The 16,790-nt window shown below is 25.7% G+C and overlaps 1 protein-coding gene across 1 annotated transcript; it reads left to right on the top strand.

Annotated features, from left to right (window-relative positions):
- The first annotated feature begins 15,598 nt into the window (after positions 1-15,598).
- Positions 15,599-16,654, top strand: LOC117921610 (chaperone protein dnaJ 8, chloroplastic-like). The gene is made up of 3 exons (XM_034839551.1): positions 15,599-15,928; positions 16,044-16,112; positions 16,337-16,654. The coding sequence occupies exons 1-3, from the start codon at positions 15,713-15,715 to the stop codon at positions 16,508-16,510; spliced, it is 459 nt and encodes a 152-aa protein (XP_034695442.1). The 5' UTR covers positions 15,599-15,712; the 3' UTR covers positions 16,511-16,654.
- Positions 16,655-16,790: the final 136 nt, after the last annotated feature.

The raw sequence follows: 16,790 nt of genomic DNA, 5'->3' as shown, positions 1-16,790 counted from the left end.
TTTTGCCACTAGGATCTTTAAAGAAGTCTGATAAATCCAAGTGGGTTATGTCTTCAATTCCATTACTACCAATGAAGTTCATTTCAAGATTCTTTCTTTTTTACTTTTAATGAGTCTTCGTAAAGGTCAACTAAATACTTTAGCATATGAAAGATATGCAACCAATGCCTTTTCATGCCATATTTGTAGCATTTGTTCTCATAAGTCTTTAGTCTTGTATGTCTTCTCCCATTTTTTTTTTATATTGCTTCAATATTGTTTCACTTTTGGTGATAAGGTGTATTTTTCCTATTTTGAGAATGATTAGAACAACTAGAGTTGTCTGGAATTATATCTACTATGACCATGATTGCATCCTCAACTAGATCCACATCCTTAATCATGGAATGAAGTGACATTCACTTTTAGGAGATGCATAGGGCCAATTAGATGAGATTGATGATTGGTTAGAGACTAATAATGAGCTTAAATGATACATTAGTAACATGATTTAGATGATACAAAAGTTTCAAATCATTCACCTTAACTCGAATTGGTGCTAGCATTTTAGCCATGGATTTAATATTTATCTTGAGTTTAAATGCAAATGATAGAAATAAATACAAAGAGAATAAACACACCTAAACTAAATTAGAAAATGGGATCAATCACTCAAGGGAGAGTAGATTAGGGCCTAAGAAAAATGAGAAGAATTCAAGTAAGGGCATATAGATCATGGTATGAGCATAGAATATGAGAAAATGAACCAACTGAGAGATTCAAATAGTATGCAACCATGTTAGAGGCAATTTGGAGCAAAAATCAAACCAAGGAAAGAAGGAAATGGGCAAGGCAAGCTCAAAGAAGCAAGGTGACTCAAGTTAGAAGTAATGCTTAAGGGTTGGAGTGAAGTTTGAAGTAAAACAAGCAAGATTAGCAACCCTCAAAAGTTGAGTTTGAGATAATATGAAGCACATGTTTGAGTCTTAAGTAATTTTAGCCAAGCAAGAAAGAGAAGATGATAAAGAATCATCTTAATTAACTCCAATGCCATTTGGATATTAGAGTGAACTAAACAAAAATTAGGAAGCCAAAGACATAGTTGTGCATTGCTAAAAAACTAACCTTGAATTGGAATTAAATTTTAGAATGTCTTCCATGAGTTCTAATGATTTTTAGGTATGTTTTTAAATGTCGAGAAGTTAAGATTCTAAAGTTTTAAATGGTACATGAATCGAAGCTGGAACAAAGGAGATATGATTGTTGAAAAGAAGCCATGTAAAGACTAGAAGTCGTTTGAATAGGGCAAGCTAAAAATAAAAAACTAGAACTGCAATTTGAAATGAACTTCCCAATTTCATATTGGATCTTGAAATTTTGAACTGTGTTTTCTTAAATTCAAACCAAGCATTGAAATTTTGAATTGTAGTGCTTTAGTTTGAAAGGCAACCAATCCAATACCTATCTACTTTGAACCAAGTTCCAACTTCATGATTCTTGTATTTTTTTTTTTTTCTCATTTTTTTTTTGGATATTTTAATATAATTTTGATTAAAGTGGCCCTTTAGAGGGCACCACATGTTTAGGTTAGGATAATATATATATATTATAGTTATGTAGATGGTAGAGATAGATTGGAAACTCTTGTTTTTAATTCTTCTTCAATAAGGCTTTAGTTTTTCTTTTCCATTATTCATTTATTGATTTTCTTGGCAGCCAAATATGAGTTGTGAGGAGAAATCATCCACCATATTTGGCTAGTTATATATGATTTGGAGAAGGATGGTAAACTCCAAACCTGAACTCTTTAATTTCCATTTTCATTATCATTGAATATATTTTCTAAGTAGTTTATCTCTATTAAGGGACAATCAATGTTTAATCTTGTTCTAATGATGCTTGACCATCTCATTTTGATCATTAAATAAAACTCTTTGATTAATTATAAATAAGATCAAGATGAATCTTGTAGATGAAACTAAGGCTTGGATGTTAAAATGAGAAATAAATGTTAGGATTGATTTAAAATACTTTTAAGATGTAAAATGAATTGGCTCATAGAGTCTCAAATTTAAATTGATCTTAAGATGCGGTTTAATCTTGGATTGACTCTCCTTGAAGTAAGAAAAATCTCAATCTCTCTCAATAAATTCAAAATTAAACTTGTAATATTCTTAGGATTAGATATTTTTGCAATCATATTTTATTCTTTATTCAACTTATAGTTCCTTTAATATAAGAAAAACACTTAATTTTGTTAACTAAAACAATGAAATACATTAGTGTTGATCCTAAAGTATGATAATCAGAATACTATAACTCTTGTTAATCTTATCTTTGATGTTTTGTGATCAAAGTTATCATGTAAAAAGGCAACACCGGAGATTGGGTTATACTTTATTTTTATTTTTATGATTAAAAAATTGAAAATAATTTAAAACATATACATAGTTTTACTTTCTTAATAACAACAATTAAACATAAAATATATAAAATTACTATCAAAATTTTTATATCAATTTAAAATAGGAAATTCACACCTAAAATTAACCTCCATATCCAAATGAATGAATGGACTACAATGATATCTCATTTCTAATTATTGAAATGGTGATAAGAATAACAAAAGGTTTATTGAAATAATGTTTTGAGACACATGATTAAAATAAAAAAATAATTTTTAAATAAAAAAATAAGCAGCAATTTAAAAAATGTGATGGAATAAAATGCCCTCTATCATTTTTTTTTTATATACACTTTGAAAGCTGAAACAAAGAAAATGAAAAGGGGAAGGGAAAGAAAAACATTATTGAGAAGAATAGAAGGCTTGTTTTTCTATGAATGAGATTATATTTAGGCTATGTTTGATTCCCGGAAAATGTTAGGGAAAGAAAAAAAATGTTAAAGAAAATTGTTTTCTCATATTTGGTTTTACTATAAATATATATATATAAAATAAATAAATATAATTAAAATTAATTTAAAATCTATATATTTTAAAATTATTTAATTTTGCTATAATAGAAAGAAATAAATAAAATGGGTTTGTAGAAATATATAAAAATAATTTATTAAATTTAAACTTATTTTATTATTTTCCTTCACTTTTTTTTTCTTTCTACTTTTCCTTTTTTATTTTCTTTCATTCACATTTCCCTCAAATTTTCCAAAATCTAAACATAATCTTAAAGTTTCAAAAGGTGGGGTTATTCTCTCCATCTAGGAATATGGTTTGTTCTTTTTATCCAAATGTTTTAATCTACTTTTCATTATATAATTAATAAAAGTGTTGCTATTTTTAATTTTTAAAAATAAAAATAAAAATATTTTGATGAAAATTAGAAACCTCTATTTTGTAGTTTTTTTCTAAAGGTACAACAATGCAAATTCATGATAGATGGAATGAAAAGCACTCTCCAATTCACATGCAGAAAAGGAAAGTGTTGATTGGCCTCTTGTTTTCTTCTTCTGTGAAGCCACGTGTCCTCTCCTTGGATGTTTGGATTGTTAGATTTCTATTCTTCTTCTTGGGGCCCAATAATAATTCATAATTCATATTGGGCCACGTTGAATAAAGATATTGAAGAAGCGGTCCAAATCGAGACCTTTTTCTGTGTTATCAACCAGCCACGCGTCTTCCTGGAATCCATACAATGTTACGTGCCCAATCCATCTTCTTCTTCCATTACACAAGAGATAGTGAAGTTGAATTTTTTTTTTTTTTTTTTTCCTTTTGAAAAAAATTAGTATATAATTTTGAATACATTTTATATTTTAAAAGTTTTCGTTCACAATTAAAATGAAGTTTAATTTTTTTTAAATGAATTAAAAGACTTTGAAATTATGGATGATAATAAAACAAGTTTCTTAGCATAGAGGTGTTCAAATTTGGATCTTCTTTACATTTAAGCCAAGTTAGATATACTATGATCAGCTTCTTCAACATGTTAATTTGTCCAAATCAAAGTCTATGGCTTCTCCAATGGTTGTTGGTCATGTTCTATCTATAATTGATAGTACTATATTAGAATATCTCACTTTGTATCAGAGTCTTGTGGGTGTCCTTCAATATTGCACAATCACTAGACTAGACATTAATTATTCTATTAATAAGTTTTACCAATTTATGCATGCTCCAACCTCTACTCATCTTCAAGCTATAAAGCATGTTCTTCGTTATCTTAAAGGTTCATTATTTTATGAGTTTTCTTTCCAACCATCTTCCTTACTTGATCTTGTTGCTTATACAAACGCTAATTGGGTATCTTGCCTTGATAATAAATGTTCCTTAACATATTTGTCATAAGGTTCACCTCCCACTAATGAATAATGAAGGATAAGTATCTTTATTTTAACGACGAGATCTATTATCGTTTTTTACCAATGGGCTACTGTATATTTTTTTTGTGGTAATTTGGTCTCTTGGTTAGCTTCTAAACAAAAGGTGATTTCCTGCTCTATAGGGGCTTAGCTAATGCAACAATCAAACTCACTTGAATCCAATCCATACTTAAAGAGCTCTTTGTTCACTTATTTCAGCATCTTGTTCTTTACTATAATAATCTCAACACCACTTATTTGGCTACAAATCCCATTCTTTATTCTCAGGCTGAACATATGGAAATTGATTATCATTTTGTTTGAGAATGTGTCTTGCAAAAAACTCATAACTCTCAATTTCTTCCATTTGAAGACCAAGTTGTTGATATTTTGACCAAAGTTCTCTCCACTTAGAGTTTCCTTCATCTTTGAAGAAAACTCATAGTCCTTTCCCACCCTATGTGCTTAAGAGGGGGTGTTAATTAGAATTATTAAGTAGTTAGTAGGCTATTAGTTGTTTGCAACTAATTAGAAAGGTGTTAATTGTTTGTAACTAATTTCTAAATTTTTGTATATAAGAAACAAAGCCCTTATCAGTGTTGCTAATATTGTTCAATTTTCTTTTAGTTTTTCTCTTCCGTTTTCTCTCAAATAGGTGCTTTGCATCTCTTCTTCTTTCCATATCTCTAAGTTCTTTCTCACCCCTTTATTTTGGAATATTACATTGATCTTCCCTATCAAAGTTTGTCAACAAAGCTTCATTAAGAAATAAATGAACTCATTAAAAGACAATATTAGAGTCGGTTTGATCATGTGATTTTAAAACAGTTTTCTATTTTTAAAAATAGAAAACTATTTTTTAAAATTTCTAACACTGTTTGGTCATTATTTTCAAAATATAGTTTTTTAAGAACAAAGTCAAATAGAAAACAAGTAGTTGTTTTCACCCGTTTTTAAAAATAAAAGAAAAACAAAGAAAAAACAATAAAATTGAACATGATATCATTCTAATTCTTTCATTTTTACAATTGTAATTAGATTTATTTTTACAATTGTAATTAGATTTATTTTAGAAATCCCAATTTGAGTCTATTAGGTACTTGTATCCTATATATACTCTTCCTAAATTTGGTTTTAGGTTTGACGCAAATATTTTGAAAAACCTAGTTTTTCTTCTCGTTTTCAAAGCTCCCAAAAAATATTTTCCTACTTTTGTCAGGCTATGAAGGAAACCTGCATCTCTTCAGGTGCTAAGGTGAAATCCACTAAAGTACATAAAGTGTTACATTATGTACTATTTCTCTCGTATAGTGGATTGTTGATTTAAGTCTCTAATTTTACGGTTTTTTATTTTGTGTGAAGGTTTTACACAAAAAATATTGTATCTTATGTGTGATTGTTTCTTTCATTGACCTCCTCAATATGTTCGGATTCAATTTATTTAAAAAAAAAAAAAGGTTTAATTCCCTCTTAAAAAATTGCTCATTCATATTCTAATTTCAAAATCTTAGTGATAGAATTTTTTATTCCTATTCTAATTTCAAAAAACAATCTAAAGAGATGAAGGGCTAGAGATGGAATTAATTTCTCTATTCCACTAAACACTTCCTCAACTAATAGATTTTCTAATATTGCTTCTTATTCCTAGAGACACCATCAAAATCTGTTACCAATTCTCATATCACTTGGTCAGCTGTTATTGGGCCACTTTAGTTGCTAGAATATGCCCCCAAACAAAATCTAAAAGCCAACTTCTGAAGTGGGTCCAAGGCCTTGGATCATACAAGAAACCAAAGAAGTGGTCCACAACATTTATCTTTTCTGTGTTCTCATATGACAATATGACACATGTCCATTCTTGAGTGCATTAATAAACAAAGCTAATCCATCTTTTGGTTCTTGTAATTAAAAGCTATGACATATCCATTATTTTATTTCATGTCCTGTGATTAGGAGCTTCCTAGAAAATAATGTGAAATCACCATTCAATGGCCCGTTTGACCCAATTTTTTTTTAAATATTTAAGGGTGCAATTATTGGAAATAAAAAATTGAATAAAAGGTGAGTGGCTTTGCTTCTACGATAACACATATTTTATTCTTATTCTGGTTTATAATAATAACATATATAATACTACTTATAAACATAGCAGCAGTCTTTCATTTTTTTTATTCCTTGAAATACTCTTATCAATATTAATAATCAACTTAAATAATAATTTAATCTTTTTAAAATAATTTAATCTTCTCATTTTTGTTACGGTTTTAATTATTTGACGTAACCGAAACCATTTTTAAAGTTACCATTACAGACCCAAAGGTTGTGTTTAGTTCCTAGAAAGTATAAAGGAAAAAAAAATATTAAGGAAAATAATTTTTTTCATATTTAGTTGTCCTATAAAAAATTTCCATTAGAGTGTATTTTGAGAAAATAAATAAAATGTATTTAATACTTATATTATTATTAATTTTTTCTTATTATCTTAACTTATCTTTCATTTGTTCAATAAAATAAATTATTATTATTTTTTAAATATTACATGAAATTTTTTACTTTTTATAACCGTAATAGTGGTTTCCATTCATTTTGAGATATTTAAATCTTTTAAGTTTTCATATTTAATTAAATAATAGTGAATTAATAACAACACTTATTATATTATAGATAGTTATTGAATAAAAAAATTTCATAACTCATTTACCAAGATGAAGAAAATTTTTCTATTGAGATTTTAATTCTTTTGATTTTTTTTAAATATTTTTAGAACAAAAATTATTTTTCCTTTATATATTTTTTGTTTAATTGAATAATTTGATATATTATATATTTTTCTTTGATATGAAATTATTTGATTTAATCTAGTTCTATTTTTTATCTTTACAAATAAAAAAATAATAATAAGTCTTACAAAATATATAATAGTTTTTTAAAAAAAATTAAAAATATAATTTTTAACAACATAATATAGTCAATGATTTTTTTCATAAGAATTTTTAAATTTAACATAAATTTTTTATTTTCTTTTCTTTAAAAGAAGTGCATAAAAAACCAATCATTAATTTTTTATTTACTTTTTATTTTTTTCATTACAAAAATGTCTTAAAAGTTATAAATCTCATCCTCTTTAAAACCATACTATTAATATAATCAATGTTATAAAAATTTATCATTAAAAGTTTGATAACTTTTCAAAATTTCTTGTGACCATTTCATTTTTCATCTTTAAAATTTGAAAATTTTTCTCTTTCTTTTGGCATTCTCTATTCTTTTCAAATTTTTCTCTTCAACTCTTATGGGTATGCTATCCGTCCTTTTTTTTTTCAAGATTTTTCTTTTTTTTTTTAAATCCACAAATTTCTTGCTCAAATTAAGTCATTTGTGTTCTAATTTTTATTGAAAATTTTTTATATAAAAGGAAAAAAAAAGTATTTAAACTATATATAAAATAATTAACTCAAAAAAATTTACAAATTTAGTGTAAAATAAATAAATGATGTATTTAAATTAAGATTGGTAAATGTTATGGCCAATGACCAATGTGGTATTTATTTTTTTAATATAAGAAAATTGGTTAAAAATAATTTTATTAACATAAAATTTGGTGCCAAAAAGTATGATCTTATTTATATCTAATCCCATTTATTAATTTTTTTTTTTTAAATTTGGTTTCATGTTTAATTCAATTATTTGATTTTGAATCTCCACTTGATTTTACACTAGTCTTGAAATAATAAATTCACATACTAATTTTTTTGTTGGACTTTTTTCATATTCAGTCACGTGCTTTGACACGTGTACACTTACTAGTATATATAAATCCTTCTATTAAAAATAATTAGTTTTTAATCAAAGCTTTTACGAATTTGTTTGGTAACTATTTTTTAGAACAATTTTTTATTCTACGCAATAAAAACACATAAAATACGTTTAATAACCAAAAATTGTTTTCTATTTATTATTCTTAAGAACAAAAAAATAGGGTGTTTTTAAATAACATATTTTAGTTATTTTTTATTATATTTACTTATTTTCTAAGGACTATTTTAAAAAATAATTATACAAACATGTAGAATGACTAAAAATAAAACACTAAATATAAAAATTATTTTTAAAACATATTTAAAATAAATTAAAAATATTTTAGGTTTCCATATAAACTTTTGTTCTATAAAAATCTAAGAACAGTTTTCAAAAACTGTTCGTAAAAATTATTTTTCATAATTGTCTTCGAAAACGGTTATCAAATGAGCCTTTAAGTGTTCTTATTTTTTATATATAAATTATTATTAGTTTTTGCTTTTAAAATGTAGAAACATTAAGGGTTTGTATAGTAATTTAAAAAAATAGTTTTTAAAAATAGTTTTTGAAAACATGTTTTATAAAACAAAATTCTGTTTGGAAATCTAAAGTGTTTTTAACATATTTTTTTTATTTTAAATATGTTTTAGAAATAATTTTTATATTTAATGCTTTATTTTTAATTATTCTACATGTTTGTATAATTATTTTTTAAAACAACACTAAAAAAATAAATGAAAACAACTAAAAGATATTTTATGAAAACACTTTGTTTTCTATTTGTGATGAACAAAAAGCAAAAACATTTTTTAGTTGTTAAACATGTTTTTTATTTTTTATCATGGAGAATAAAAAACTATTCTCGAAAATAGTTTTCAAACAAACCGTAAATGTATACAAACCGACACCTCTTTATTCAATTGCATTTTTTTATAGAAGAAGAATGGGAATATTTTTTTAATGAGTGATTCATAACATTATTTTGAAATTTTGTAAGTTTTAAGTTTTAATAAAATAAAAAATAAAAATAATAAAAACAAAAATTAGTTTGGAAGCCTTGCTCCAAATAAAACAATACCCAAATTTGGTATCTAGTTATTTTTTAACACTATAAACTTATGTAGCACCTTACTTATTACTATAATTATTTTTTAACACTATAAAAAACTATAAAATACATTTGGCAACCAGGAAACTATTTTTTTTTTTTTAGAGAACATTTATTTAGTTATTTTACTTTTTTTTAGAATTATTTTAAAAAATAATTATACAAACGTATATAATGATTAAAAATAAAGGTCTAGACAAAAAAAATTATTATTAAAAATATTAAAAACATGTTAAAACATTTCAGATTGTCAAACAGACTTTTATTCTATAAAACATTAAAAAAACAATTTTCAATATAAGTAAAATATTTATACTACTATTTTAAAGAAACTTTCTAAGCTTTGGAGAAATTTGGAGCTTGGCTAAGTCAAGAATAACTAGTATATACCAAAGATAATAAAGAACTATCCTTGAATAGTCAACTCCTTGAGGAAGGTGTTGATGAATGTCACCATAAGTCTTTGCCTAAAACAAACGGCGATTATGAATCAAATTTGACTAATCTTAATAAAGCACATGTTTTGGGGGACCATCTACTCTTGCTTACAATAGAAAACAAATGTTGTTTTCATGAATTTGTCAAAATTTGAATTTTACATTTCCACTAGACGTGAACGTGATGTCAATCGACTCCTATAAGAGATAACGTGACTTTTCATCAAATTGCACTTGATTCCTTTTGTATAATATTCAATGATATTGACTTCTAAATAGTTGGTAAATTTTGTGAAATAAATTTTGATAGACATTTCAACTAATTGAAGGGCGTGTTTCAAATTTAAAGAAAATAGAAAGAGAAAGAGAGATATTGACTTCTAAATATTTGGTAAATTTTGTAAAATAAATTTTGATAGACATTTCAACTAATTGAAGGGCGTGTCTCAAATTTAAAGAAAATAGAGAGAGAGAGAAAATAGAGAGAGATATTGACTTCTAATTTTGTGAAATAAATTTTGATAGACATTTGAACTAATTGAAGGGTATCTCAAATTTAAAGAGAGAGAGAGAGAGAGAGAGAGAGAGAGAGAGAGAGAGAGAGAGAGAGAGAGAGAGAGAGAGAGAGAGAGAGAGAGAGAGAGAGGAGAGAGAGAGAGAGAGAGAGAGAGAGAGAGAGAGAGAGAGAGAGAGAGAGAGAGGACTAAAAGTTAATTATTGGGATGAACCAAATGAGGAACACTTAATGAGTGGACCCAAGCCTAGAGTCCATGGTCCATGAGTGAGAGAGAGAGAGAGAGAGATTTGAACCAAATGAGGAATATTGGGATGAACCAAATGAGGAACACTTAATGAGTGGACCCAAGCCTAGAGTCCATGGTCCATGAGTGAGAGAGAGAGAGAGAGAGAGATTTGAACCAAATGAGGAACACTCGATGAGCCGGGGGTGGGCGCTGAAGTCCACAGAAGAGATTAAAGAAGGGGTCCAAAGCCTTTACCTTTTCGATGTTCTCATGTGACAATATGCCACATATAAGCGTAGGCCCCATGAATAAACAATAATCAAAAGCTATAACATTTCCATTATTTTATTTCACGTCATGTGAAGATGAAGTGATCAAAGCATCTTTCTTATGTGTTTGTTTGACCCAATTTCTATAAAAATTTAAGGCTTTTGAGAAAATGGGGAAAATATCATTAAAATAAAATAAATTTAAAATTTTAAAAATATTAATATTAATAAATTATTTGTATATACTACTTCAAATTCATTATCATTTAAATATGATTTTTTTACAAATTTAATTTCTCTCTATATGTATAAAATGAAGTGGATATTATAAAAAAAAAATGTACAATGCATACCATAATTACTATAGTAAAGTAATATATTATATTTAAAAAATGTAGAAAAATACTCTAATATTTTTAAGAACAATTTATTTTCTTAAATATATCCTCTAAATTAAAAACATACATATTAATTATTGTGGGATGAAATAATTTGGAACATTCACGGAAGAAGTGGTCCTAGCATTGGAACACACAAGAAACCAAAGAAGTGGTCCTAAGGCTCCATAAATAAACAAATCTCATATTCCTTATTGTTTTATTATATTTATAAAAACAAGTTTCACGTTTCCTTTATTCTCTATTTAATACATTTAAATAATTTTATTTCATAAGTAGATTTCTTCAACATAATTGAAATGATTAAATAATGAGTTATCTTCTTTTTTCTTTTTTTTGTTATTTTTAAATATATAAGGTTACATTTGTTTCGAAAGAAAAGAAAAAATCGTTCTTCTTAAATATATTAAGTTATGTTTGGTTATTGAAAAGTACTAAAAAAAGAAAAATGATTTTCTTATATTTAATTGTTTTATAAAAAATATTAAAAAAAATCAAATATAATTAAAACTAATTAGAAACTTACATATTTTTAAATTATTTAATCTATATATTGATGAGTTAAAATAAGCGAAATGAGTTTGAATGAGTAAATAAAAATAATTTATTAATTTTAAATCTATTTTTTATTTTCTCTATTTTTCATCTTTATTTTCCTTCTTTTACATGTCCCTCAAAATTTTCAAGAATCAAACGTAGCCTTAAAAAATTTGAAAGTTTCTTCTTTAAAAAAAGTAGGTTCATAAGAAAGAAGCTAAACGTGTATTTATTTGTCTTAATTTATTTTTCAAATAAATAATAACATTAAAAATATTTTAATCATATCCTTAATATAAAAATAATAGGTGAAACAAATTTTAATAATTTCATCATGGGTTTTATTTGCAAAGTTTTGAAATCTTGAAATTTTTAAGAGATTTTATTGAAATGGGATAAAGACACTAATTTTACATCACATAAATATATATATATATATATATATATATATATTTATATTTTAAGTTTCTTGTACAAACGATGACCACCCTTTAATCAGTAATATACATCTTCCCAACCCAGACCGAAAGTTGGGCGGACGAGACAAACAAACCCCTAAAAATAGAGTTGGCGCCAAAAATACAAAAAGTTGAAATCTAAATATCTCCCCAAAATACTCATTAAGTTAGGGCTTCTCAAGGCATGTGTTCATGTGTATGTTTTTGCTTTTGTTGTTGTTGTTGTTTTTTTTTTTTTTTTTGAAATATTTTAATAATAAGACTTTAATTATCATCAATAAATCTTAGTCACAAGAGACAATAGTAACATATCACATCCTTTGTTCAAGTGGTGATAAAATAAAATAAGTTATCATATCACTTATTTTATTTTATGTTTAATTAAACATAAGATAGGATAGATGGTAGAATATATTATCTCTTCTCTTTTTTATATCCCTAGGAATATGTTAATGCTAAGTTGAATATACATATCTCATATATCATAAATTTTTTTATTTATAAATAAAATTTTTGTAATAAAATTAAAATTGTGATTAAAAATGACTAAAAAATATTTACTATTAATATATGTATTATTTAATATATAAATTATTTATATATATTAAATAACATAATATTAAAAATTATTTATAAAATTTAAATATTTTAATCAGAAATATTATTCAACATAAAAAAAAATTAAATATTTTTTTAATAAAAAATATTAGAATGTAATATCATTTTTATTTTATATATAATTATCTTAAATATTATGTCTGTTGGATTTAACATTTAAGGATATCATATTTCATTGAAATTGTATCCTGAGATATGCTATAACTTTTCATATCTTATCTTATCAATAAGAGAGAGTTTAGTGTCCGCAAGTTATCTTGATGAAAGAAATTATTTCTTTTCACGTTTGCAAATTTCATTTCCTTTTGTAATTTGTCTTTCTTGTGTTTGACTATAATTGGAATGATAAATTATATTTGTGAATAAAAGGTGGAATCACCCTAATAATGAATGAGATATTTCCATTTCTTTCATCAAACTCTAGTATTCATAAGTTTGGCACGTAATACTTAGAAAAGTATGTAAACCTTTTCTTTTAAGGCAGTTTTGTTTGCTTACTTTTAAAATTTGGATAGTGTCATTCAAATTGTTTTAATTTTATTTCTATAAAATTTTATCCAAGTATGAAAAATTATTAACACAACTAAACCGAAATACAAGAGAAAGAATTTATTATCAAGTTTGGTTTAGTTATGTTAGTCCATATCATTTTAATACTCATTCATCTTTATGTATGAAAATTAAAATAATTAAAATAAATTTGAAGTAACACATACAAATAATTGATCAACTTTCACCCTATTTTTTTGTTTTTTTTTTTTTTTTTTGTGCTAATTTTTATATTTTTTCATTTTATTTTTTTTTATTTTCTTTCTCTTGTATTTCCCTTAAATTTTCCATAAACGGAACATAGATAAAAATTTAGTTGTGTTAATAATTTTTTGTACTTAGATAAATTTTCCGCAAACAAATTTTAATAATTTAAAAAAATTGAAATATATCAACTAAAATATTTGATTTATTTATTTATTTAAAATAACTTATTGGTATCTACTAACATAACTAAACCGAACTTGATAATAAGTTCAGTTTAGTTATATTGTTTGGTAGATAAGTTCGGTTTAGGTACATTAGTTAATATTTATTAAGTTATTTTTAGTTAAATAGAAAAAGTCAAATATCAACAAATAAATAAATAAATAAATAAACATCATCTAATGATTGATTGTTGAAAATTTGAAGTAAAATATGAAGAAAAAAAAAGGGAAAAGTAAAATAAATAAAAAATGAAAAAAAAAAAAAATTTAGCTGATTTAAATTCATTCACTTATTTTAACTTTTTATATAAAGATTAAATAATTTTAAAATAATAAGTTTTTAATTAATTTTATTTATATTTTGGTTTACGGAAAATTTAAGGGAAATGCAAGAGAAAGAAAATAAAGAAAAATGAAAGAATATAAAAATTAGCACAAAAAATAGGGTTAAAGTTGATCAATTATTTGTATGTGTTACTTCAAACTTATTTTAATTATTTTAATTTTCATGCACAAAGATTAACGAGTATTAAAGTGTTATAAAGGTAATAAATTTCTAACTAATTTAAATTATATTCAATTTTCTAACTAATTAGATATGAAAAATAATTTTTCTCAGCCAGCTTTTTTTTTTTTTTTTTGTATTTTCTAGGAATAAAAAATATTTATTTTTTCTTTCCTTGATATTTTCCAGGAACCAAATATAACCTATTTTTTTCTTTAAAATAATGAAATGATTTAACTAGATGCATTATATTGTTAAAAGGGTATAAGTTATAATTAAAGAGGTTTTTTTTTTTCACTTTATACTTGTTATTCAAATATAAATTTATGTTTTGATAAAAGGGTTATTTAATTAAAAGACTTATTGAAAACCCAATTTTGGAAATCTAATCTTCAACTATTTTTTGCTCCACTTTGACAAAAATACCCTCAAATTTTTCTTGTAAAAGTAACATTTTCTTTTAAATCATACTTGTAACTACTTGAAATAATTAAGAGCATTTATATTAAAAATAAGTCGCTTTTCAAACAAAAACATGACATGAGTTAAATTCATAAATACGAGGATTATTTAATTCCTTTTAACTAATTAATTTCTTTTATATAAAAGGATTATTTGTTTAAAATGATTATTGGAAACCCAATTTTAGAAATTTAATCATTCATCTATTTTTTGTCTTATTTTGACAAAAATATTTTTCTTTTTTTCTTGTAAAAATATCTATTTTTTTTCTAAAACATATATGTAAATACTTAAAATAATAAAGAATATTTATGTCAAAAATAAGTTACTATTCAAACCAAAGCATGAAAGGAGTTAATTTCATAAATATAAATATTATTTCATCAATTTTAACCAATTAATTCTTTATAGGATTATTTTATTAAAAGGGTAGTTGGAAACCAAATTTTGGAAAACTAACATTTTATCTTCTTTTTAGTCTCAATAAAAATGTCCTTATTATTTTTCGGTAAAAATAACAATATTTCTTTTTAAAAAAATGGCTTAAATACTTGGAATAATTAAATATATTTATATAAATAATAAATTACTCTTCAAACAAGAACATGGAAGAAGATAAATTCACTGAGAAATATTAATTCATTTTTACCGATTAATTCTTCTAAATTTAACATGTCGGAATTTTATCATAATTTTTTTTATCCAATCCTCGTGGGTAGAATTTAGTTAGATTCTTTTTATCCCATAATAATAATAATATATATATATAAATAAATTACGAAGGAGGAGGAGGAGGAATATGCCTGAAATAAACCCAAGTTGTGAAATCTGACGAGTGGATAAGAACGTGAGTTTCGGGAAGTCACCTACACGTCACCCTCTAAACGGCCTGTGGATAAGGACCCTCCACCCCTACCTCCTTCCTTCACTCTTATTTATTTATACCTCCCCTCTTCTCCTTCTCTTCCATTATTGTTCTTATTTTTATTCATTCTTCCCCCCCCGTCTCAAACCATCCTATTTCTTCATCTGCTTTCCTTTTTCCGTTTTCCATTTCGTTCGTATATTCGTTCTATTTTCTCTTCTTATCGTATCTTTGGAGAATGGCGGTGAGTGGTGTTGGTGAGATGATCGGTGCCGGAGGATCTTCTCCCTGGATTCAGTTGAGGGATCGATGGTCCAGAAAGAAGGCGAATCGATCTAGGGTTTCTCGTGTCTCTGCGTCTCTCAATCTCACTGATCCCTACAAGACTCTTCGGATTCAACCTGGTGCTTCTGAATCTGAAGTGAAAAAGGCTTTCAGACGATTAGCTTTGCAGGTTCATTTCTGATTTTCGATACTATTTCTCTCGATTCTATTGGAGGGAGAAATTTATTGATTGATTGATTTGGCCTGAATATGTCTCTTTTCTTTTTCTTTTTTGAAATTTTCAGTATCATCCGGATGTGTGCAGAGGAAGCAATTGCGGTGTACAGTTTCACCTCATCAACGAAGCTTACGATGTATGTTTATCACACTTTTTCTCCGTGTTCCTTGTCCTGTTGGTCGGATTGGGCCAGCTATGCTCAAGCTTTTTTGTTTTGTTCTTTTCTGTTCTGTTATTTGCCAAATTTTCCAGCCCTAAATTAATACTGGAATGTTGTGATATTAGATTTGTTCTCATCTGTAAATATAAAAAAAAATAAAAAAAATTGGCTGATCTGATTGACACATGGTGTTTGCGCAGACTGTGATGAGCAATTTCAGGGAAGAATCGACAAGCACGGGGGAGATGTTCGAGGAGATAGACGAATCCATGAGAGGATATGACGATCCTGATTGGGAGTTGTGGGAAGAGTGGATGGGATGGGAAGGAGCTGGAATTCGCGACTATTCATCTCATATCAATCCCTATATTTGAAAAATAAATACTCGTATTCCTACTTATTTAGACCAACTGTCTATTTGTATATATGGAGATGGTTTTTTAATCATCCCTCTGTAAATAGTGGAACAACAAATTGTTCAAATAATAATAATAATACTGCATCATCTTTGGAAGAAATATTCTTACACTATGATTTTGGGTAGGTGTGGACCCCTTGGGAAAGGGGTAGGTGCATAATCTTATCAGGAGTTTTCAAAGCCCACCAAATTCGAAAAGGGTAGGTGGGGACTACTGTGTTAGTAGTCTTTTAAGG

This window comes from Vitis riparia, chromosome 9 (genome assembly GCF_004353265.1).
Source record: "Vitis riparia cultivar Riparia Gloire de Montpellier isolate 1030 chromosome 9, EGFV_Vit.rip_1.0, whole genome shotgun sequence".
Classification (NCBI taxonomy): Eukaryota; Viridiplantae; Streptophyta; class Magnoliopsida; order Vitales; family Vitaceae; genus Vitis; species Vitis riparia.
Note: the sequence above shows the minus strand (reverse complement) of the source record. Positions and strands in the feature narration are given on the sequence as shown.